General features: G+C 36.0%; 1 protein-coding gene and 1 long non-coding RNA gene across 2 annotated transcripts in view; one reads left to right on the forward strand and one right to left on the reverse strand.

Annotated features, from left to right (window-relative positions):
• LOC144456337 (uncharacterized) overlaps positions 1 to 23,778 on the forward strand; it is a 204,106-nt gene that overhangs the window by 143,057 nt on the left and 37,271 nt on the right. Inside the window, exons 3-4 of the long non-coding RNA XR_013485418.1 lie at positions 9,912 to 10,136; positions 17,138 to 17,316. This is a non-coding gene — a long non-coding RNA (uncharacterized LOC144456337). The remainder of the gene's footprint in view (positions 1 to 9,911; positions 10,137 to 17,137; positions 17,317 to 23,778) is intronic.
• AKAP6 (A-kinase anchoring protein 6) overlaps positions 1 to 23,778 on the reverse strand; it is a 496,473-nt gene that overhangs the window by 93,554 nt on the left and 379,141 nt on the right. The window contains 2 exon segments of the mRNA XM_078151395.1: positions 9,855 to 10,079; positions 13,100 to 13,246. Of these exon segments, the coding sequence (XP_078007521.1) occupies positions 9,855 to 10,079; positions 13,100 to 13,246 (372 nt within the window).

Consider the following 23,778-nt stretch of genomic DNA (forward strand, 5'->3'; position numbering starts at 1 on the left):
GTATGCAGAGTTTTATGTGAAATATGAAGTGGCAACTAGAATTACTGACTGGGGAGATCGAGGGAGGCTTTTTGGATGAGGTTCCATTTGAGTGGGGCTTTAAAGGATGCATAAGCACTTAGGTATCAGTGGTTAGAAGGCTGTTTAAGGGATATGAAGCTCCTTGAATAAAGTCAATGAAGAAGAAGGTGATGGGAATGAAGTCATATCCAGGGAAAGGTGAATAATTCATTTTGGCTAAAACCTAGAGTATCTCAAATCATCAAGTTTTAGAGCTGGAGGGGATCTTAGAGGTCAACTGATCCAACTCGTCCCTCAGTAGGAATATTCCCTAAAATATCCCTTACAAGTGGTCTTTTAGCCTTTCTTTGAAGAACTTCAGTGATGGAGAACCAACTGCCTTTCAAAGCAATCCAGACCATTTTTGGTTATTCCTGATCACTAGGAAGTATCTTTTTAAATAAAACAAGTCAAACTCAGTATTCTGGTTATTACCATCTATTTGCCTTAGATTTGTTCTCTGGAGCCAAGCAAAAGAAATCTAATGCCTCTTCTACATAGCTTTGGTATTTCAATGTATCTATGATTCCCTCAGTCTTCCCTCTACTGAGTCAGACAGAGATCTTCCACACTTTAATTCTTCAGGGACTCAAGAATAATAGTTCATATCATTCTGTAAATCTTCCATAAAGCGTTTACTCAACGTACTCAAAGCTTTCCTCTGGTTGCATATCTTGAGAGATACTATTTACTTGAGAGGTACACCTGGATAGTGTACAGCCATACACCATCCATCAACTATTTCTCATTCTTGCTACATGACCAGGCTACCGCCTTCCTTGTCCTTTCATACATGTCTATAGTCCTAATTGATGCAAATAATGAAGCCTCTGAAGTGGTCCCATGTAGAGAAATTTACACTATTTGAAGTTATAATTATGTCATATATGGTCATTGGTTGTAGCCCATTGGAAACATGCAGTGCAAATTCAAATAATGTCACTACTTTAGGGATTCATTATTCCCACTAATCAGGGCCTAGCTCCGATGTCTTTTATGCAAGTTTAAATGATCAAATTGTCACTAGTATGATTGATGTGCTTATCAAATGTACTTATACCGTATATCTTTCCATTGCCTTTTAAGTTATTTGAAATGAGAGCCCTTCATTATAACCTTGTCTTTAAAGATATCTCTAATGTGTTCCTAAAACTTATTTTCTCTACAATGATCATTCCTTTTTCTTCAACCAATTATTTAACATTGTACTATTGACTCATAACGAGCTGCTAGTCCACTAAAACTCCCAGATGTTTTCTGTCATCTCAAATTTCTGTAGTTGAATGTTTGAACCTTAGGTAGGACATCACATTATTCTTAGAAAATTTAATCATGTTTTGGAGCTTTGGAAAGCAGGTAAATGACATAGTGATTCCTATACATGCTAGAGATGATTCCTACAGTCGCATCCATCGCTCCTGAATTTTGCAATGTTTTTGGATCCCACGTGTCTCATGTAATGCAATAACTATCTCTACCAGCTCAGAATCATGTGAAAATTTGATAAACCTTTATGCCTAATTACAAGTCCATAATAACAGAATAAGGCCAAGGATAAATCCTTGGGACATTCTACTTGAACTTCTTACCATGCTGACATTGATCTATTAGTCACCATTCTTTGGTCTGGGTCAGGCAACCAGTTTGAATCACCTGTCATCAATCAATAAACATCTACTTAGCACCTGCTATATACCAACTACTGCTCTAAGCCTTGGGGACACAAATATAAAGAATGGAAAAAAAATGTTCCTACCCAAAATGAGCTTATAGATTTACTATAAACAAATATGTCCAATACACATAAACATGTGCAGATATATGCATACATAAAATATATTTATGACATTTAAAAGCTTTTGGAAAGTAATCAGAGTATCACAAACTTTCTTATTTAAATGTTCCTTAAGTTTTTTAGTCATTTCAATCATGTCCAATTCTTTGTGACCCCATTTGGGGTTTTCTAGGCAAAGATACTGGTGTGGTTTACCATTTCCTTCTTCAGCTCATTTTACAGATGAGGAAACTGAGGCAAATAGGGTTAAGTGCCTTGCCCAGGGTCACCAAGGAAAATACTAAAATATAATGACTAAAACCTAGATATAATACATATATAAATATATTTAGAATAAATATGAATATCCTTACATCTTGTCAATAAGAATAGTAAAAGACTGTCAAATGCCTTATTGGAATCCATGCAGCTTTGTCAATGACATTCCCCTAATCTACAAATCTAGTAACCCTATCCAAAAAAGTTCAATCTATCTTTAGAGTCTGACCTTAACTGGCCAGCTGTTGTTGTTGGGTTCCACCCCCCCCCAAAAAAGCATGGTGGTTACTGTTAGGCCAAGTAAATATGGGTTCTTCACTCATAAAGAATAAAGAAATTGGGAGATACTTAGATTTGGGCTCTCTTCTGATAAATATACCAAGTGGATATTACAACAATTTTTCCTTTGTCATCTGAGATTTTTTTAAAAAAAGAATTAAATTCACCTGTCATCTGTTGATTTGCAAAGTATTTTGCATGATTTTGGTATATCCGGATTGAATTACTTTAATTCTTTGTTTGCAGTTTTGCCAACAGTATCATTAGAGAAATTATAATGGCTCCAGGGTTTAGGAGCAGGAACAGTTGTTGGCACCCATAGGAATCACTACCTCATTTATCCACTCTACAAAGCTTCAAAATACCAGCTCCCATCATTCACCTTAATCAACACAAAAATGTGTTTGAAGGTCACAAGAAGCATCATTATTCCTTTTATTTTGTACTACCATCTGAGATCACTCAGAAAATTCCCTAAATCTTTTGGTGGATTTTTTTTTCATTTCAGTAAAGCCTGCTCAGGGTTTTGTGGGACCCCTTTTCAGGGTATTTTTTACTGTGTTTGGTTCATTTATTTTTATAAATGTATGTGAATCATTTTCTTTTTAGATCAATTATGGCATTTGATAATGTCTATTATTTCACAGTTAGTTTGAAACACTATTAAGCTTTTTTACATAAATGTTTAACTGATGTATTGACTTGATTAAATGCTTTAAACTGGAAGTCAAGTATCCAGACATGGGATTAGGCAAAAGCAGTATGTACTAGTCTGCACTCTGCTGCTCCAACTGGGATTTCCTATTTATTATGAAATAGGAATGATATAACTCATTTCATCCATGATAAACTAAAATTCTGCTTTTCATGTTGAAGAGTTGTATGTGGAAAGAGCAATAAACTGAGGCAGAAGACATGAGGACTAGTTCTGATTCAACTATTTATTAACCAAGTGACTTTGGATAAGTTGCTTAATCTTTCTAAGACTGTTTCGTAACCTTTAAAAAATGAGGACATTAATATTTGGCCTGCCTAACTCAAGTCGTTGATGTGAGGATTGAATGAGAAAATAGATGTGAGTTGCTTTATTAACTGTAAAACACCAAATGTAAGTTATGATAGGTTCAACAGTTGGTTGGCTATTATACTCAATTCCCAACTTAATAATATGATTTCTTAGATCCCATGGCATTTGTCTGATGGACCATTTAAAAAAAGTACAGTGATTAGGGGTTAGTCGGGTAGTATATAACTTCAGTGGAAAGTCTCAGTGGGGAAAGGAAGGTCATTTCTAGATTTCAGTCATTACCATTTTGGTATCTACCTTTTAGGGATACCTAAAAAATAAATTTAGTGATACTGTGATAAGTTGCCAAAATTATTTTTTTTAAACTGTAATAAAACATGGTCTATGACCAAGAATTCCACTGAATAAGCTTTTTTGGTGCTATGGGTGGGGAAGAAAGGGGCTTTTTTTGGAAGTTGATGGGAAGCAAGCAGTAGCAGCATATGAAATGTGAGTTGGGTGGATGTCAAGAGAAAACCTACCCAGCAAGTCTGAACTTGCCCTTGAAATAGTTTGGCTGTATGCCGAGGCCAGCTCCACTGCCTTCTTTGGCTGGTAATGGATCATTTCTCCTGAATTGAGCCTTTAGAGTAATGAGTTTGGTTATGGAATACAAGGAACATATGATTAAGTAATTAGTTTTCCTTTCTTTCTGAAGGGTCATCGTTAAAAAAAGTAGTGCCTTTCAGCCAATGGAATTTCAGCTGCGCGCACACACACACACACACACACACACACACAGCTTTGCCAGAAAGTAACTTCATAAAAATCTCAATGTGCTTTAGCACATTTAGTTGACAAAGTGTGTTCAACCCCTTTTTAATTTTGCCTTTCTTTCCTTTCCAAGACTGCTTAATTTGCATATCCCAGTGTTCTTCCTTCTTCTCCCTGCCTCTCCCTTCCTGCCCCCCCCATTCCTTTTTCATCTACTGGTTCTTGTCTCTTACTCATTCCCTGGCCTGGATTTTGTGTGTATGTGGGGGCAGTCCTACACTTACCATTCATTCATTCCTCCCTCCCTTGAAGGGAAAAAAAATACAAATTCAAAACTAATTTTTCTTGAATATTTCTCTCTAAACAAAAGTATCAAATAGAAAGAAAGCATATGCTACTGGATAAGTATGTATACATACATAGATATATAGAGATATAGATATATAGATGTAGATATAGATATGTATACACACATATATGTATATATATATTTTTTAAAACTCAGGCCTCCCTGACTTAAGGCCCAGGTCTCTATCCATTGTACCTCCAAATGCCATTAACTTTCTAAGAGGAAAGAAGATCTAGGTGGCACAATGGGTAGAGTACAAGGCCTGGCGTTAGGAAGATTAATCTTCTTGAGTTCGAATCCGTCCTCAGACACTTATTATTAGCTGTGTGAGCCAGGACAAGTCATTTAACCCTGTTTGCCTTGGTTTCCTCATCTGTAAAATGAGCTAGAAAAGGAAATGGCAAACCACTCTGCTGCCTTTGCCAAGAAACCCCCAAATGGGATCACAATGAGTCAGACAGAACTGAACAACAACTGAAAGAGGATTTGATTCCATTAAGAGACTCAGATTCAGAAAACAGAGTTAATAAAGATATAGCTTATGGATGAATTCTCTTCTCCACTGTGTAACCAGTACAGGCAGAGGTGACTACGAATACACAGTTAAAAGCAGAATGTTATAAGAAATGTAATGAATCCAGAAGAGAAACATGGAAAGATCTTTTCTATATGAATTAATGCAGAGAAGTAATCATAACCAAGCAAATAACATACATACTACAACCACATGCGTGAAAAAAAACATGGAAAAAGTCAAAAGTCAAATTTTCAAAATTACAAAGAATGAACATGGCTAAAGGGAAGAGCTATGAGAACACACCATTACCCCATCACTCCACAGAGATGAAAGGTCCCTAAGTGTTATTCATTGCATATATTTTCAGACTATTTTGATGTATTCATCTGTTGTGCTGGTTTTTTCTTTTCTTTCCTATTTTTGTTTTAAGAAAACTATTTGTTATACAGGATAGCTCTCAGGGTAGGGAAGTGGAGAAGGGATACAAGGGGAAATTAAAGTGATATAAAAAAAGACATCACTAAAATCTTTAAAAAAAAAAAAGATTACTTTTAGGCATGTAACAATCCAAAATCTTTCCTCTAAAGAGTTTATCTACAGGTTTAAAATTTTCTTAACCCTCTAAAACCTGAGCTGTTTGGCACCTCCTATTGGCAAAGGGCGTCCTTTTTTGGTGTATCAGGAAGTAAGACATTTTACTCAGTGCATCCTTATTACCTCTAATCAGAATTCTGCCTGGTGTTAAGTGCCTCTGTCCATTCTTCCAAAGTACCCCTTTCCTTGTGCACTGTCTCTCATATGTAGTGCCTTCGATGAATAATACCCTAGGCACTAAAATGTTAATTGCTAAGAAACTTTTAAACTTCTGACTGTGTTTACGTAAAACAAACATTATTGTTTTTCTATAGTCCTAGGGTTTCAGGAGGCAAATCTAGCAGTTCCTTTAAAGAATTATCGTAACCAGATGCATCTAACCAGTGTATAATCAACTATGTCTAGACCTTAATCTAATACTACCGCAGAGATGGGGATTCCAGGGCAAGAGAAAAAAACCCAGGTTTTATTGACTTCAACAAATCTGCACAATACCAATCTAGGATGTGAAACAGAAAATATTAACTAGAGTTATCAAAACTATTTCAAATCACAAGGGCTTCAACAGTCAAATCTATTCATTCTCTCATCAAAATATCTGTTGTCAGTGAGGAGACCTTCAGTCTATCACAAAGAAGTAAGGAAACTTTTCTTTTCTTTTTGAGAAATGAGGCTTAACTGAGCCAGATCTTCTCAGCAAGTTGCTTCCTGGAACTATTAAGAATGCAGACAAAAAAAGTATTATAAAGTAAGAAAACATGATAGTATTCTACATGTTTTTGAGCTGAAATAATCAAATATTCAGTGTTATTCTAATGACATGAAAGAGTCCGAGGCCTTCCCAAAGGCCTCAATCACTCCCAAGGAACAGGTTGCTTATTGCTGTGTTTGTTTTTTGAGACTTGGCCTCCCTAACTCTCCCAGTGGCCATGGACCTGACTCGACAGAACAGCAGAGAAGCTTTGATGGGCTCTCTCCCATCAGGCTGCGTAGGGAGGGACTCCTCCCTCTCCAGGAAGCCTGGGCTCACCATATTAGTTCTGGACTTCATGCTAACACCAGATAGACTTTCAGAGCCTACTGCTTCTCAGAACTCTCAGACTCAAGGGATCCATCAGCCTGAGCCTCCCCAGCAGCAAAGATTACAGGCCTGCATCACCTACCCTGGCCTCAGGGAACAGTTTATGCAGTCAGAATCTTTTACCCCCTCTTTGCCCCTATTCTCCTTTTTTTCTATTCTCTAATTTCTAACTTTCCTCCTTCTTAGTTGTCACTCCTACTTAAACAAATGATTTTACTATATGAAGCATCCTAAAAACTGCAACAAAATGAATATCTGCTCCTTGCTTATTTTTCAGGATACAATTATAGTGCTCATTAGGATTTTTTTAAATGCTTGCTAAAGTTCAGTAGTATAGATCATACACAGATTATGGTGGTCATGATGACAACAGGATTCCAGTTTTAAAATGTGAATAGTATGACTATGACTACTATTACCACTATTCATTTAATTCTTTGAAGTTTGCAGACTGCGTTACACACATTAATTCATTGGAATGTCACAGAATCCCTGTGATGTAGACATTACCACTCTCAGTCTCATTTTCCTCATTCATAAAATGAGCAAAATAGCACCCACCTCTCAGGGTTCCTCAGAGTATTCATGAGAATCAAGTATTTGTGAGAATCAAATAAGAAATAAGAGTTATTATGTTATTATTACATAATATATGTATATGCATAATATATGTCATCCATCTATCAAATATTTTTCAAACCTTATAGTGTTATATAAATGCTAATTGTTGCTGCTACTTCTACTATTATTGCTATTGGTGATAACATTATCCCCACTTCAGATGTAATAAAACCTAGGCTTAGAAACATTAAATCACGTGCCTATGGTTATATAAGTATCCAAACTAGGATTGGAATTTAGGTCAGGAACTGACTACAATCCCAGTATTCTGTGCCATATATATAGACTTAGAACTAGTCATGCATATAAGCATGCCTATACAAAAAAAAATGTAGCATTATAATAAAAAAGAGGTTAAAAGATACTTCCTATTAACCCTTTCTATTAACTGCCAATCTAGCATATTCCTTAAAGTATACCAGAGGTTCATATAGTCCATAGTTATCTGTCTAAAAGCAAGATTCAATCTTTGAAGAAACAAACCATTTCCTATAAATATGTAGACTGGTTTTTTGTGGGGGTTTTTTTTTTGGCAGTTGGTGTTAAGTGACTTGCCCAGGGTCACACAGTAAGTGTCAAGTCTTTGGTCTGAGGTCACATTTGAACTCAGGTCCTCCTGACTTCAGGGTCGGTGCTCTATCCTAGCTTCCCCTAGACTGCTTTGTAAAATGTGCAGCCTGCCCTGGCAAGACAGTTCCTAAGGTAATATATTTGATTTTTTTTCAGTCAGTCGCAAAGATAGGAAGTTTCTGGCCAAAGTAGTATGGAAATCAATCAATCAACAAGTATTCATTAAGACCTACTATGTGTTAGCCACTTTGGACACAATTAACAGGTACATGCTCAGGGTGAGGGGAATGGGAGTGTTCTTTCACCTTCAGACTATCAGCAATCGGGTAGCTAAGGTCAGCCTACCTGCCCAAGAGTGGACAATGCATAACTGAGTCCAGCAAGAACTGCAAACTGCTTAGAAAATGGAGAAATGTTTTCTTGGCCATTGAAGGTGAATCTGTCTTCTTCCTCTTTAAAGCCCTTCAAGTTTTAGAAGAAACCTAAACACCTCTGTTCACATTGTTCCATGACAGAAAGAGTTCTGGATTTGGGGTCAGAAGACTCAGGTCCACTCCTGACTTTATAAAAACCTCCGTGGCCCTCAGTTTTCTCACCTGTAAAATGAGGAGGTTGGAATGCTGCCCAATTCATGACAGAGAAATGATGGATTAAAATGAAGAACAAGAACCATATTTTTGTATATGGCCAATGTAACAATTTATTTTATTTGACCCTACTTCTATGATACAATGTTCCTTCCTTCTTCAGTGGGTAGGGGAAGGAGGAAAAACGCTTAATGATTTTTTAAAAAAATATATTATTTTGTAATGTAGGGATTAAATTAGATGACTTCTAAGGTTCTTTCTATGGTCCTATGATCATTTGATGCCATATCTTCACCTCTTAAAATCCTTCTCTTCCTGCAGAAAATGGGCAAGTCAGGTCCAGCTGCCTCCCTGTAGCTTTCCAAGCTTCCTCATCCTGCATGCAAAGTAATATGTCTAATCGTGGTTCTCTTGTAACCTTTGTACCTTTCCTATGCATTTATTGAGGCTCTAACTTTTATTAGAGATGCGTACCTATAGTCTTCCTTATTAGATGATATGCTCCCTGAAAGCAAAAACATTACATCTCATTTATCTCTCTATCTCCTACAGGACACAGCATCTTGTACATCATAGGCAACTTAACAAATGTTTGTTCAAGTGAATTGGCCAGAGCCTTTCCTGAGATGCTGATGTCAGCAGATCAGATCAAAATCAAATTGGGTGGGCCTGTGTTTGCAAACTGGTTTAGAAAGTATAAACACACATATTAGAACCCCTACTACTTTTTCTTTCACTCTGTGTAAACAATGGAAATAAAATGGGAGGAAAATGCCTTGACTAAATAGCATGATGGCTTGCTTTTCTCATGGACACGGTTCTGGCATTACCACTGTTATATTTAGGTGCCTCTAATGTTGAGAATGTTGGGCTTCTGTTTTGTTTCCTACCTCTCCAAAGAGTCAGTCTTTACTGCGTGAAACTCTATTACTCTTTGTCAGCATTACTGCCTATCAATAAAACATTTGTACCCTTCTCATTTCATTTTTTTCAGAATCTTTTTAGCAAAAATTATGTAATCTTTTTAGTTTTATTACCAAGGATTGCCTTTCAAAATTTCAAATCTTTTTTGTTTGTTTTTTTGTTTTTTGAATAAAAAAAATTCTCAACTAATACCCATTCCCCACCCCTGCAACAGGCGGGTCTGTTCTATACTTACATGCATATCTATAGAAACTATGTACACATGCAGACACTGTTCAGTATTCAGTATTAGAAACATAGAGGGTATCTTTGAATTCAGGGATAAATTTAAGTGCACAGTAATGCATAGATAGAGGGTGTAATATTTTATGTACTTGATAAATATTTCATTCTTACCATAAAGAAAGCTTTTTATCAACTTTGATTGTTTTTTTATTACCTTAAAGTATTGCAGTTGTTTCTCAGCATTCATTGTTCCTTCTTTTTCTTGTCTCAGGCAGGAATTGAAGATGAAAAGCTCTGTATCTCTCAGCCATCCCTTCAGCTCTTTGATCCTGACCTCCAGCTGCCTTACCAGGCTGCCGCTTTCAGGAGAGAGAAGGTCACGTGGACCTAACCCACTGTGCCCTACCATTGTGTCCTGGATCTTCTCTCCTAGGGTTTTCTAATGCATCAGATAAAGAAACCATAGATTAGCTTCATGTACCAGAATACATCACAGGTTAGTTAGCAACAAGCGCCACCTGTAAGACATCCGAATGAATTTTTCCAGTTTCTATTGACATTCAGTCAATTTCAGTTTTGTTATAGCATTTGAGGCTTTCATTCTAAGATGGTGGGTGTTGTCTTGGCTACATGTGTGGATTAAGAGGACTATATTCACTTGTATTTTCTTTCCACATGAGGGAAACTTGGCCTAAAAGTCCACCTCCCGGTCACTGATAAGAATTCATTAAGATTCTCAGGACAGAGTTTACAGACAGAGAACCTCTGCATAAAATTTGCAGGAGCTAGAAGTCTAAGTTTAATGATATACTAAAGAGGCCAAGGATAGATTGTGCATGGAGAATTAAATTCCTTTTCTGTATTGTGAAAGGCAATTCCCTAAAGCTCACAGCTAAGGTGAGCTTGAAGTGGGCTGGGCCTCCTCAAAGCTATTCTAGATTTTACCTGACTTGTAAATTGCCAGCTCCACTATTCTTCCTACAAACCCTCACCTGACATGTTAGATTCTACTTGTTGTAAAAAAAAAAAAAGTAATAATAATAATACCCTATTCACTATCCTTGTAGTTTGTTGAGCTTAAGTATTCTGTCATGAAGGTGGTTTTTTGAATGGAGATGGGATGGTTTTCTTTTGAAAACACACAGTTTGGAAAAGAGGATTGGATTTATAGTGATAAATTAAACCTGCAAAAATAAGCTTTAAAACACAAATAAAATTAAATCAACAGACATTCATCTGCTGTGTAGTGTTCTGTAAATAGCATCTTTAGGAGATCATAACAGCAACATCGGCTTTCCTGGCAACACCCTTCCATTTTCATGGTGCAAATATTGATAATTTGAAGACCCTCAGTGGAATCCAGATTTAGCTATTGTTTTTATGCTGTAACAAAAGTGGCAGCAGGAGGTGAAATCAATGCCCTTGGAGGGTAGGGTCACAAAAAAGAATTTATTGCCACTTTTTTGTTCTGGAACAGTTTGCAATCATAAATTCTTCATAAACAGAATACTTCAGAGAATGGTCCGTCTTCATAAATATACGACAGAGGACATCAATTTCATTTAATTCACAATTTGTGTCAGCACAGCAGATGCCAATGCCTGCCTTGATAGGGTTGTTTAATATGCAATTGAGACAGAGTAATATGCAGCACAGGGGACAAAATTTCACAGATTAAACTGTACGCACCACTGACATTTCATTCTAATGTATTTCCATTCCACACTGTTCACCTTAGATGAAAGTAATATTAAAAACCATATCCCTCTATTTTACTATTGTTAGAAGTTAAAATCCTTGTCTTTAATTTTTTTCATGCCAATTAAAATGTAATCATGCCAATTAAAACAGTATGCCTACTGTTGTTAGTTTCTGCATTGCTTTTTTATTAAATTCTCCCCCCTCCAAAATTCCCTCCACCAAACACTACTTATTATACATGAGAAACTAACCACTTCCTTTTAAAAATCTATCATAAAAATGCTTAAGGGATAGCTAAATAGTCTATTTTATTTTAAGGATCAAGTTGTGAATTTTAAAAATTTGTTAAGAAAGATGTACTTAACATTTCCATTTATAGTATAACTGCTTTTAAAAGATTATTTATTGGAGGTTCACCCAATAGGTATCACATTGTATTATAGTCTAATAACTGAAATGAGTGCATTATTATGCTCCCAATCAAACTGATAAAACATATAAAGTCACTTTTCTTGTCTGACTTTTAATGAACTACCGCTTTTTAAAGTTCCATCATACATTTGCCTTTATTAGATTCCAGAATGTGCAAAAATTAGTGGAATCTGGTCTAACCCACAGTATTACTGAGAGGAGTATTGTCAATTACTTCTGAAAAGTGTTGAACCAATGGGTAACAGGAAAAACTTTTAACATTTCAAGTCACCTTGCATATTTGCAGATTCAATTGAATTTGGATGAGCAAACAAAGATGTGAAATTGCCATTATATTAGTACACAGGCTAAACATGGCATAAACCAAAGCCTGTGATTTCATCGTTACATGGACAGCTTTTTATTTCCTACAATTTTAGGACTTTTTTTTTTAAAGGAAAAGGGAGGCAAGCAGAATTATGTTCCCTAACTGAATATCATCGATATGAAACAGCTGTAATTAATTATTTAAGTAATTTACAAATTTATCTTACCATTAATTTGAAGTAAAGGCAACTTAGAAGCAAAATAGTTTAACCTGTTTTTCTCAGCTATCTTCCAACAACAGAACAATATTGTCTCCTACACAGTGCTATCCCTGATCTCTGGGTAATAGTCACTATATTGCTTTTTTTCCCCCCCTCCAGATTCTTGTATCTCAGTCTTTGGCTGAGACTCAGCACATCATTGCATGAAATGAATTACATAAAACTTTTTGGGGAGCTTTTGTTAAAAGTAAGCTGTAAACTGGGCCTGAAAAGAGAGATTGCTTTAATTCTGTAATTCAGATTTTCAGATTTGGGCCCAATTTACCTCTTTGTTTTAGAGTCCTGAGTACGACTTGAAATCTGTAGTGACAACCCCACTTTTCATCTTAAGGGTACAGTAAATAGTTAAACGGTAGATGTCTCTAACATGTACCTTCAGAATAAATTCTATTAACATTCACTCAAGCATGACAGTCAGTGTATATCAGATATACTGTATTATAGTTGACTTGGTGCATACCCATAATACATGGCATATTTTACTTACTTTTTATGTATTAAAGAACTAAAATTATTAAAAGTCAGAGAGGAGACAGGCTTAGAATAAAAAAAAAATCAACAGGAGAGGAAAAGCAGGGTCCCCCCCCCCATAATAGCATGAGTAGCTTGTTTGAAATGTAGGTAGTGAATTGAAAGAGAGAGATATTTGTGCCTCAAATTAGAAATCAGACAGATAGAGTACTTCACTACACCAAAAAATGTACACATAACCTACAAACAGTAATAAAAATGCAAATACCCCAAGCAGCTCCCATTTTTCATTAATTGAATCCACTTTTTCAAGGAGATCGTTTTGTAGTAAAGCACCACCTTTCTTCAAATCTTCAACCTTCCTAAGCAGCGCCATCTTTTTCGGGTGCCTGATTGACATTTCTACACTGTATCGCTAAAACAAAAAGAGAGAGAGAGGGATCATTAGAGAGAGGTGTTTTCCTATCCAAATCTCATCACAAGTATTACATTGCCCATTTTTGTAAGGAGGTGCTAATTTTGTGTTTTTCATCCTTAAAATATTGTAGTTTTTTATTTTTGTTCCCAATGTAAATTTTAATATGTTCCAGGTAAAGGTATCTTGAATTGGATGAATGCTGTTAAGAATTATTACAATTGAAAACAGACTTTATATATATTTTAAATATGATATATACATAGAAAGAATCATAGATCTAGGGTTGGAAATGTCCGTAGAGTAATTTTTCCCAAGATTACCCAGAGAGTAAGTAAAAGAGTCAGGATTTGAACCTAGGCCATTTGACTCCAAAGCCAAGTGTTCTTTTTACTGTTGGAGCAAAGACAGCATATGCAGTTTTGGGGACTGGAAGGCCTGGGTTCAAGCCTTGTGTGTAATATGGTAAGCTTAACCACAAGTAGTCCTCTAGGTCATTTAACTTTGTAGTGTTGATTACTGATTTGCTTAGGGGGTGGGAGTTTCCAAAGTGGGAGTTCCCCGCACTGATGAAATCATAGGTTTATATTATTTAAAAATAACATGCCTATAAATGTATATGCATATACACAAACAGATATGTATTTATGCATTCATGTTCACAAATATAGTCATAATATCAATAAGTTTTTAAGAACCTACTATAAGAGATATATCTCTAAGAGACAAATCCCTCAGATACTACTAGTATCTGTAGGCTCAGTTTTCTGTCATAAGCCATAATAGTAAGTGCAAATTTAACTTATAATTAAAAATCCCAGACTGTAAGAACAAAACTTGTAGTAAAATTCTGGCAATTAAACTTTTAGGTCCAGATATTTCCCTCATATCCCCAGCCCCAGGAAACATCACATTCACCATTGTCTGACCAAATTTTCCATGTAGGTCATATGTTTCAATATCCTCTCCATCTGACTTTCAGTATAATGACTCACCTTCCTTTTCTTATAAGTTGGGGTAGGAGTGAGGGGTAGGGAAGAGGAAGCAGAATGGAAATGAATAGTTGGGGGGTGGCAGGGGAGGGAAATAGCATGGCTCTCCCCTTTTCCCAAATTGCCGTACAATGTCTCAAAACATAACAGTTGGCTACAGCACCCACTTTACCCCAAAAATTTATATTGTACAACTGACACACTGCCAAGTGAGCCTCTTTAGAAAGATATTTTGCCAGAGGTAATGTAAGTGCTATACAATATAACAGTTACTATGGTGACTCCTCAGAGAACACAACTCAAATAACTTCTTAGCTAGAAAGTCATATAGAATGCACAACTACAATGATTATGCCTAATTCTTCCCCCCCCCCAGTTTCATATAAAAATAGCTCTAAGCATAAAAGAGTGTCTAGATTATGGGGGGGTAGAAAAAACCATTCACTCATTCAGTACCTATCCAAAATTTAAAAAAAAATACACTCTAAACTTCATTCATTCTTGGTAGAGTAACCAGTCCCAGGTGGTTGGTATTCCTTGTCTTTAAGTGAAATAGGTAGAAACCATTAATGAGAAACCATTAATGAACCCAAGAGGAAATGCTATGAACTAGACAAAGCGGTGGAACATTAAACCTAAAAGGGGGGGGGGATCCAAGAAACACAAAAACTTGGGTGCATTTATTCCAGAACATGACATGATTTAAAAAAAAAATACGGATGGAAAGAGCTTCAGAGAAAATAAGAAAGGTGTGAACTGACTACTTCAGCTAATGGAACTCTAACATTTGCATGCATATGTTTGCATACTCTTAGTTTCATATTTTAATCTTTCATTTACACTAAACATGCATATCATTTGTATTATGTAAACTTCGCCAAATGTTAGTCATTTGTAGATCATAGAACAAAATGTTTTAAATGAGATTTAAAGCATTTTGTATTATTTATGAATGTTTATCAGGGTGTCAGAGTACCCCAAATTACATGAATATGCATAGTAAAAAAAAAATCAAGGGTTGACTTAGACTCTTTGTGAATTTGGTAGGTGATTCACAGAAAATCTAGTTCATGACTTCTAAAAGCAGATGATTGCAACAATTGCTTGACTCCAGCATGGAGTAACTAAATTGTCCACCCATTTTTATTGGCTATAAACGCTCAACAAGTATTGCATGAAGCACCAGCTAGCTTCTCCATTCAGCCAGAGTGCTGATTGGAAGAGATGACAACCTGCTTTATGTAATCAGATTTCTATCTAAAGATGATGTCGATTGAAGAGATTTACATAATTAATTCTGTAAGGCTACATAATATGGGGGTTGCTGGATCTATGTTAGTCAGGCACAGAAATCCTGTTCAGGTTACTCCTTCCCTGATGCCAAGTGAATTAGCAGACAGAGGGAGTCCTCTAGCTGTGTAAAAATGGAGCAGACTGGACCAGTAGTAGCCACATTTACCTATGAATAAATAATTTTATCTCTTTCCCTCCTAAAAGTCCCCTTCCCAAAATCCTAATGCTTATTTTTTTTAATATTATGAATTCAGTAAAGAGGGAAGAATGGGTCAGGTATCATCCATAATAATGATAGTCTTATAATTTTTTTTAAAGTGTTTAACTTGGGAGATACTAAAATAATTTTCTTAGTGTACCACAGCACAAGTAGCCACTAGTATAACCGATGTAAAAAGTGATTTTGTGCAAAAAAAATAAACTTGTTGTGATGCACCCTTTCTGTCTCCATCGCAGTGTAAGATACAGTATAAATAGCTTAGCGAAAGCTGTTGATTGATAGACGATGCCTTCTAACTATAAAAAGTGAAGGGATCCAGTTAATTGTTAGATGTATGGGTTTGTGAATGAAGACCACTAGCCTGTCACTTATAAATTTAAGGTGAAATATTTATTTTAATTTTGAGGAGCTCTGAACCTCAAATCAAGTTATGATTTATGCCCTGAGGCTCTAGATGCTAATGTTTTTGGGTAGGTTGTTGGGTTTTATTTTTATGTGTGGAGGGGTGTGGGTTGTTGTTGCTACCGCTGTTGTTTTGGCATTTGCTTCTCTCTCCAAGATTTCTAGAAAAGTATTTGTGGAAGGAAATCAGCTTATCAGATGTATCAGTCTGGACCACCCTATCTCTGGTAGGACTATTTTATTCGGTGGAGAGAAGATAATTTAATCTTCATATTCATTCTCTCCATGGCAGTAAGTGAGCAAAGGCTGCCCCCATTGTGTCCTATAGTCTAGGGATATTATGATATAGATGACTATTCAATAGCCAAAAATGAGATTAACAAAGTTAAAGTCAGATGACTGGTCTCAACCATTGCAGTAAATAAACACACCATGTTTTATTTTGTCATAGCACCTGCTGTATAACCTTCTCTGTCCTACCAAAAATAGAAAAAATAAAAAGGAGGCCAAACTGAAAGAAGAGTATTTACATTATTTAAATGTGTTTGCCTGCACAATTTCCTTATTTTGCTCATGAATCTGCCTAACAGAACTGGGAAAGATCTAAATTAAAGTGGAATGATATTCTTCCTCCTACCTCCTGTCCTGTGCCAAAAGAAAAATAAAACAATGAAAGCTCAAAAGGGAAACAAAAACTCAGACCAACTAATTGCAAAAAATGTGAACTGAAGAAGTTTGGCCAATTCTCAGTCACTCAGTGGCTATGCTTTGCAAGCATAAGGGCTATCGGGGAATTCCAAAACAAAGAAAGCAAAAGCAGGATTCTCTGAAAGAAATATTTTAAGAAATGCAAGAAGACTTGATTGAGATAACTTTTTTTGACACTTATGCTAAAGGCTGCTTTTTTTCTAAAACCTTTTTTTTTCTTTCTTTCTTTTTTTTTTTTTGTGAAAAATCACACCCGAAAATTCTGCCCAAATGGAGACTGGAACAATGCCTTGAAACAGTGTTAATTGTCACCATGGAAACCAGAAGAATAAGCCATTTTGAAACTGGTATAGAAGGCACACATTGAGCAACTCAAGCATTTTTCTGCCTCCCTCAATGTTAAAGAACAAGATGCCTAGTCACTGAGAGGTCAGAGAAAGAAATCATCATGAAAGGTTTGTACATGCTCACTATCTAGTAATTTAAAAAAAAATCACACACACACAACAACTGTATACAGTTAATGCCATAAGATTCTATATCCAGAATAATCTTTCTGAAATAGAAAGATCATCAAAAGATGGTCAGGATTGGAGTATGGATTCTACCCTGCAGCAAAACTTCAGGGCCATATTATGTGAACCTTGCCCCCAAAGCTCCCTGGGAATTCTGCCGTTGTAATAAAACTTCAGAAGAGGAAAGAGAAAAGGCTGCATGATGGAATTCAAAAATAATGCTCTAAAAGCACACAGAGAGATTAAGACATCCATTGTAAGACTTTTGTATGGTGCTTCTGTTGGTTATACTGAAAAGAGACTAGACATTGCTGAACACAGAGTGAAGCTATGGCTACAAGACAGAAGGATTGAGAGTTTTCTTGATTATTAGAGCAGGGTTATGCTAGTCTGTGTTGTCTGGGCTTGAGGATTCTTATTCTGACCCCTCTGCTTGTAACCAGAAGAGCATGTCACTTTACGTGGTAATTAAAATAAGCTATATAGCCAGCATTTAGATAAAATGATCAAAGTATAAGTTTAAATATAAGATCTAGTTAAAAAAAAAGACAAAATGTCCTTGTTAGTATGAGTCTACACACACCTAATCATGTCTACGTCATTCCATACTCGAACAGACATTAACTATATATACGCTTGGCATATGTGCAAGAATTTGTATATATATGCATATATATATATATATATATATATATATATATGACATACAGATTTTTTTTGAAAATCCATTTCCACTTTATCCATTAATAAATATGTTGTAAAAAAAAAAGCGACCTAGTACTAGTTGATTCAGAAAATATATGTGCAGACAAAGATACTCACACAGAAATATGGATATTTGTCTGGCTATCAGCTATCTGTATACCCTTACATTGTGCCTTCTGGCTAGTGTTTGCACTCTTCATACCAGGCTTCATGGTGGCCCCTTAGGAAGCCCATGCCTAATGCCATTCAGTGACGAACAAAGAGTCTTTTTATACAAAAGTCCAGGGTCCAAAGCTCAGCTGTATACAAGCAGAGTGCTGGAATCTGCTAGAGGCCAGTCTACCCTTCACAACAGTTCTGTGGTTTCTACCTTTTTCTTTTTCTTTCTTTTTTTTTTTTAATAACACCAATGTAGGCATTTTATAATCTACGTTAATGTTTCAGATGCTGCCTTTGTAACTAAAACTTCTGGAAGACATTCAGAATGGAGGAAGGGTATTCTAACTAGACAAATAAGAGTCGTTATATCTTACAAAGTTCTTGTATTTTGCCATTAGCAATTTATGGCAAATAATTGCACAGGGAAATTATAAAGACTCCTACAATTGTCCTTGTAAATTAATAATAGGCTTTCTTGATTGGGATAAATTTGCTGCTGAGCCTTTGGAAAAATTAAAAAGTGCAATGTCATTTAAAATTGCCAGAACTCGTACAGCAAATTACATCTGAGGTTAAGAATTGAGTTTTTTTCCTCTTCCAGCTTATTCCATTTGCATGATCTGGAAATCATATTACATTGGCCATGTATTGTTAATTGGACATAGATTGCATTATCTTTAATATAAATCAAACTACAAATATTAAAATGAATTGCAAATTCTCTAATAGAAGATCATAAAACAATCTTTTTTAAAGTATCTCCCATTAATAATTTAATTCCAATTATATCACTCAGAAAACTCAAGCAGGAGACCTGGCAACTTATTTCCATGGTCTCTTCTTTTTCATAACAAATACTTAGGCCTGTGATGTTACTTTTAAACTGATCCAGAGCAGAATTTCAGTGCTACATTAAAAACAAAAACAAAAAACAACAACAACAACAAAAAAAACCCCTCTCAACTTCCTATGACCTTTTTACAGAAGCCAGTGAAATAAGTCCTTTGAAGAAAAGATTCCCTAACTTGAAGAACTAAATGTTGAACACGCAATGGGGAAAGAAAAAAAAAGGCAATTGATCCTCAGCATTCTGCTTATTTAAAGAAAGGGGGAATCTAGCCATTTAAAGTTTCCTTTAAATGTAATATCTTTTTTGAAGCCTTTCCATGCCCTTTAATGAGTTTATATTAAATATTTAATACTGTTTAGGGCATATCCACTACTACCCAAAACAGCTATATTCCCAGCAGCCCTACTGTTTCAGGCAGAGGGCTTGACTGATCCTCCTAGCCTGAATTGAGTAGAATGAAAAGAAGCAGTAGGAAAATAGCTGCAATCATTTAATGCAGATGACCTCTGACAGGCTCACAGCTCTTCTATCTGAACAGAAATTTGCATGGGGTCTCTGTGCAGAGGAACAATGTAACCTAAATGGTAGACAATCTTTATTCTAATGAAGTGGGTGTCAAGGTCAATGTAAAACTGCAATGATAAATGGTGCACCACTAGGCAAGAGAAGTTGCAGAGCCATTGTAGTGCTTTCACATTAATTGAAGACTGAAATGCACCAAGTGAAAAGCACAAGGCTCTCTTTTCACTATAATGTGTTCATGTGCCAATGCTGAAATGATTTCTTCAAGATGGCTTGCCCGTTGACATGTATCTTGCTGCAAAAAATAACACAAATTTTAGATCATGGCTCCCCCCCCATGGACATTTTCATAGTTTGGTTTGTTCCTAACGTGGCATAGAAGTTCAGAAATTTCCATAAAATATCCTAAAACATGAAGTCTCCAAGACAACTAGTCTTACTCATCTGTTTGTTTGTTTGTTTGTTTGTTTGTTTGTTTGTTTGTTTGGCGGGAGAGTGAGGGGATTATTTAGTGGACCCCACTTTACTTGGTTTCAATGAAGCAACTTCTTGGGTAGGTTCATTAGGTTGAACTAACTGTAAAGTGGAAACGGAAAGAGAGGTAGAAAGAACATTCATGTTTTAATGATGACGTTCTCACTTCTAAATGTTCTAGTTAGTTTATAGTTAAGATCTTCAGGTGTCTCTTGTGCTGAATGCAGCTTTAACTAGGAAGCCAAAGGTTTTATAAAGGAAAAGAGTCATTTGTTGTTCTTGAGTGTTATCTGTGTATATATGTATAATTATGTATGTGTACATATAAACATATATGTGGATATACACATACATACGTGTGTATCTATCTATCTATAGCTGTCATTTCAGCTTGGCCAACATTGTTAAATAGCAATAATTATATCGTTTTTTCAGCCGATCAAGTAATTTGTGGCAGCCAATATATTTTTGTCTAATAAAAATGAGGACAGTAAGCTGCTTTTAAAAATCCTGAGCTGCTTAAGCCTGTTAAGGGTATATTGTTTGCTAATACACTCATTAGCAGCCAAGCATTTTAACTTTGTCAATTAAACAGGTAATGGAGTTGCACCATTAGTTTCACAGTTTGCTAAAATACAGATAAGAGCAAACTAATGGCAGTGTGAGAAACATTTGCAGATGCAACTGGCAGCACATATTATAAAGTGGATGAACCTAGAATATACATTTTACATTTTTTTAGCTCCCAAAACTTCTTTACATTTTTCCATCTTCAGCCCACTAATCTTCCCTGTACAAATAGATTTTAATCATGCAATTACAGATTTACCAGAAAATGAACTGTGGTTTGTCAGGTTTTTTTTTTTTAAGGGGGTATCTACAGTACTGGTGATTCCTAGGAGACGATTAATAGAATTTACTGTACAATTAATTGCACTGCTAGACTGTAACTGATTTGAAAAAAGAACGGTATCAAATAGAAACCAGAATTCGTGAGATGGTAATCCAGAGAATAAACCCCAACATGGAAGAATATAGTGAAAAAAGGGGAAAAAATGTTACTGATGAAACTGTTTAAAAAAACTGTACAGCTTCATCTGTGTGTGATTTGTCAGGTCTGAAGCTTTGACGTGCCCAAGGGGCAGACCCCAGCGGGGAGTGGGCTGCAGAGCTAAATAGCTGTGAAAGAAGTCTTAATGTAGGATGGAATTCAAACTAACCTTGACATGACCTCAGGAAAAATATGCAAAAAGTAAAATGAATGCACTCCGCAAGATACATCCTAATTTTGTGGTGGAGCTGGTTAGTTTTACAAACATAACCCAGACTTTAAAAGAAAAATAAAATGTAAGTAAAAGGAGGAAACTTTGGAATCCAAATGGAAAAAAAAAACCTTAAGCAGGCATGATGTGTTACTGTGGAGGCATGTGAACCATTTGGAAACAATCCAAATAAAAACCAACACTGAACAATATTGTTGTCAGCGTGTCTATTCAGGAAAATTGTTTTTTTTAGGTTGAATATAAATGACACAAAGCCAAGATTACATCATTGCATTACAAAGTCTGTTGTGGCTTTTAGCTGAACAAGCCCCATGGATCTCTTGGTTTAGGGCAGTAATTCAGTAAGGAGATTTTAATATGTTATTTTTCCCTCTAGTGTCAATACCATAAATAGAGGAATTTAAGGGGGGAAAAACTGTGGGTGTTTTCTAGTCTATGTTCTTGTTTTTGTTCTGCATTTGATAAGCATAGCCTAAGTCTTTGCTCATACATTAAGTCGTGATTTTGCTTTATTATGCATTTTGCCTGTCTTGGAGAGTTCGGCAAGCAGGAAAAGAATCCACCCTCACACTGCAGCCAAGAACTGACTAATTCACTGGATATATGGAAATTTTAATTGAGTGTCAACTTGTATAGAAATTCAATCCCATTATATTCTCAATGCAATTTTGTAGTAATACCAGTTATTTACTACACTACTAACCAGATCTTAAACATAATTAAATTGCTAAGGACATATACCCAGAATCTAATGGTTTAAATTCATACAAGTGTGCGCAATATAACATCAGGGTGTGTGTGTGTGTGTTTCCATTAGATGTATTCATTCATAGAATGAACATGTAGGCTTAAAACACTGTCTTTCCTCCACTTTCCTAACTAAAAAATTCCTTAGAAGAGATTTAAGAGGTTCAGTCACGTTGGTGTTTTGGGATTCACATCCTTTAAAAGATAATCTCTGTAGGGGGGTCCCAGTCAAAGGATTCTTTGAGAACTGTTCAGCTTATCAGGCCCATGAACTAGGCTTACTTTCTTGAGGAAAAAATGCCAAGGAAGATATTAACTACACATATAACCTTCACTTCATGGATTCATTAGAATCAGCTATATGATTCTCCTCCTCGCTTTCCCTTCTCAGAGAAACCTTGACAAAGTAAAGCACTGGAGCATATTGAAGATAAAGGAGCATTCTTTATCTATACACATATAATATATGTGTACTATGTACAGATATCTATCTATATCTATATAAACTCTACTGCCAGAATAGCTCTTCACAAAAGTAACTTAGCATGCTATCACATCTTCAAACTGTCAACTTCAAGGACCTGTGATTGTCTATAGGGAAACTCCCTTCAATACACATACACACACACATACATACATACATACCTACATACATATATGTATGTGTGTGTGTATATGTATGTGTGTATATATAGGGGTGTGTGTGTGTGTGTGTGTGTGTGTGTGTGAAATAGTAGGAAACACCAGTAATAGGGCAGTTGAAAACTGAGTGTTTCACCTGATTCTAAGGTCATTCTACTTTTCCTAGGAAGTTCATGAAATGCAAGTCAAGCATCAAACCATCAGAACTATATAACTTGTAGAAACAACACAGGAAATTTACCTATCTCAGAACTGATGTGAATTGGACAGGCTGTACATTCCCATCATTTCAGTTAGAGCTTTATTGAACTTTTGAACATGGCTCTCAAAAGTATTTCCTACAAATACTGTATGCTTCAATGCTATCTAATTAACGTCTTAGACTATTTGCAGCTAACCCACTAGCTATCCCCCCCTCCATCCCATGGCACCCCATTGGTTGTACGGCGTCCCGTTGGATATTTGCACATTTCAATGGATTTCCTGCCTCAGTGACTATGTGGATCATTGCCATAATACATCATGACTATTCTAATTACAGTGTCATTATGACTCACCATGTCATGTTGTAATGCCATGTCAGCACATACCAAAAATTGTTATGTAATTATATAACATCTTTACATGTATGCCATCTTGTTCCAGGTTGGAAAAGCCAAGAATAAGGAATTAGAAATTAATATAATGAAACCTATTTTTACCAATGAAAATTTTACTCAATCTGTTTCCCTTCCCCACCCCCCTCCAAGTACCCTCAAGAACACACTTTACTTTAATTCTAAGACCACTACACAACTTGGTGGAATTTACTGAGCAACTTTAAATGTCTTAAGTGTTTACTATGCACTAGGCACTGCATTGAGTCCTGGGGATTCAAAGAAAAAGATATAGCAGTGCTGTCCTCAAGGAGTTCACAGTCTAATGAACAGGCCTGGAGGGGAGGGGAACATTATACATACACACACATATGTGCGTATGTATATGCTAAATGGTGCCATAGGGCACAGAGTGCTGGGCCTG

The sequence above is a fragment of the Phascolarctos cinereus genome, unplaced genomic scaffold (assembly GCF_003287225.1).
Source record: "Phascolarctos cinereus isolate Bilbo 61053 unplaced genomic scaffold, phaCin_HiC Scaffold_3;HRSCAF=262, whole genome shotgun sequence".
Taxonomy (NCBI): Eukaryota; Metazoa; Chordata; class Mammalia; order Diprotodontia; family Phascolarctidae; genus Phascolarctos; species Phascolarctos cinereus.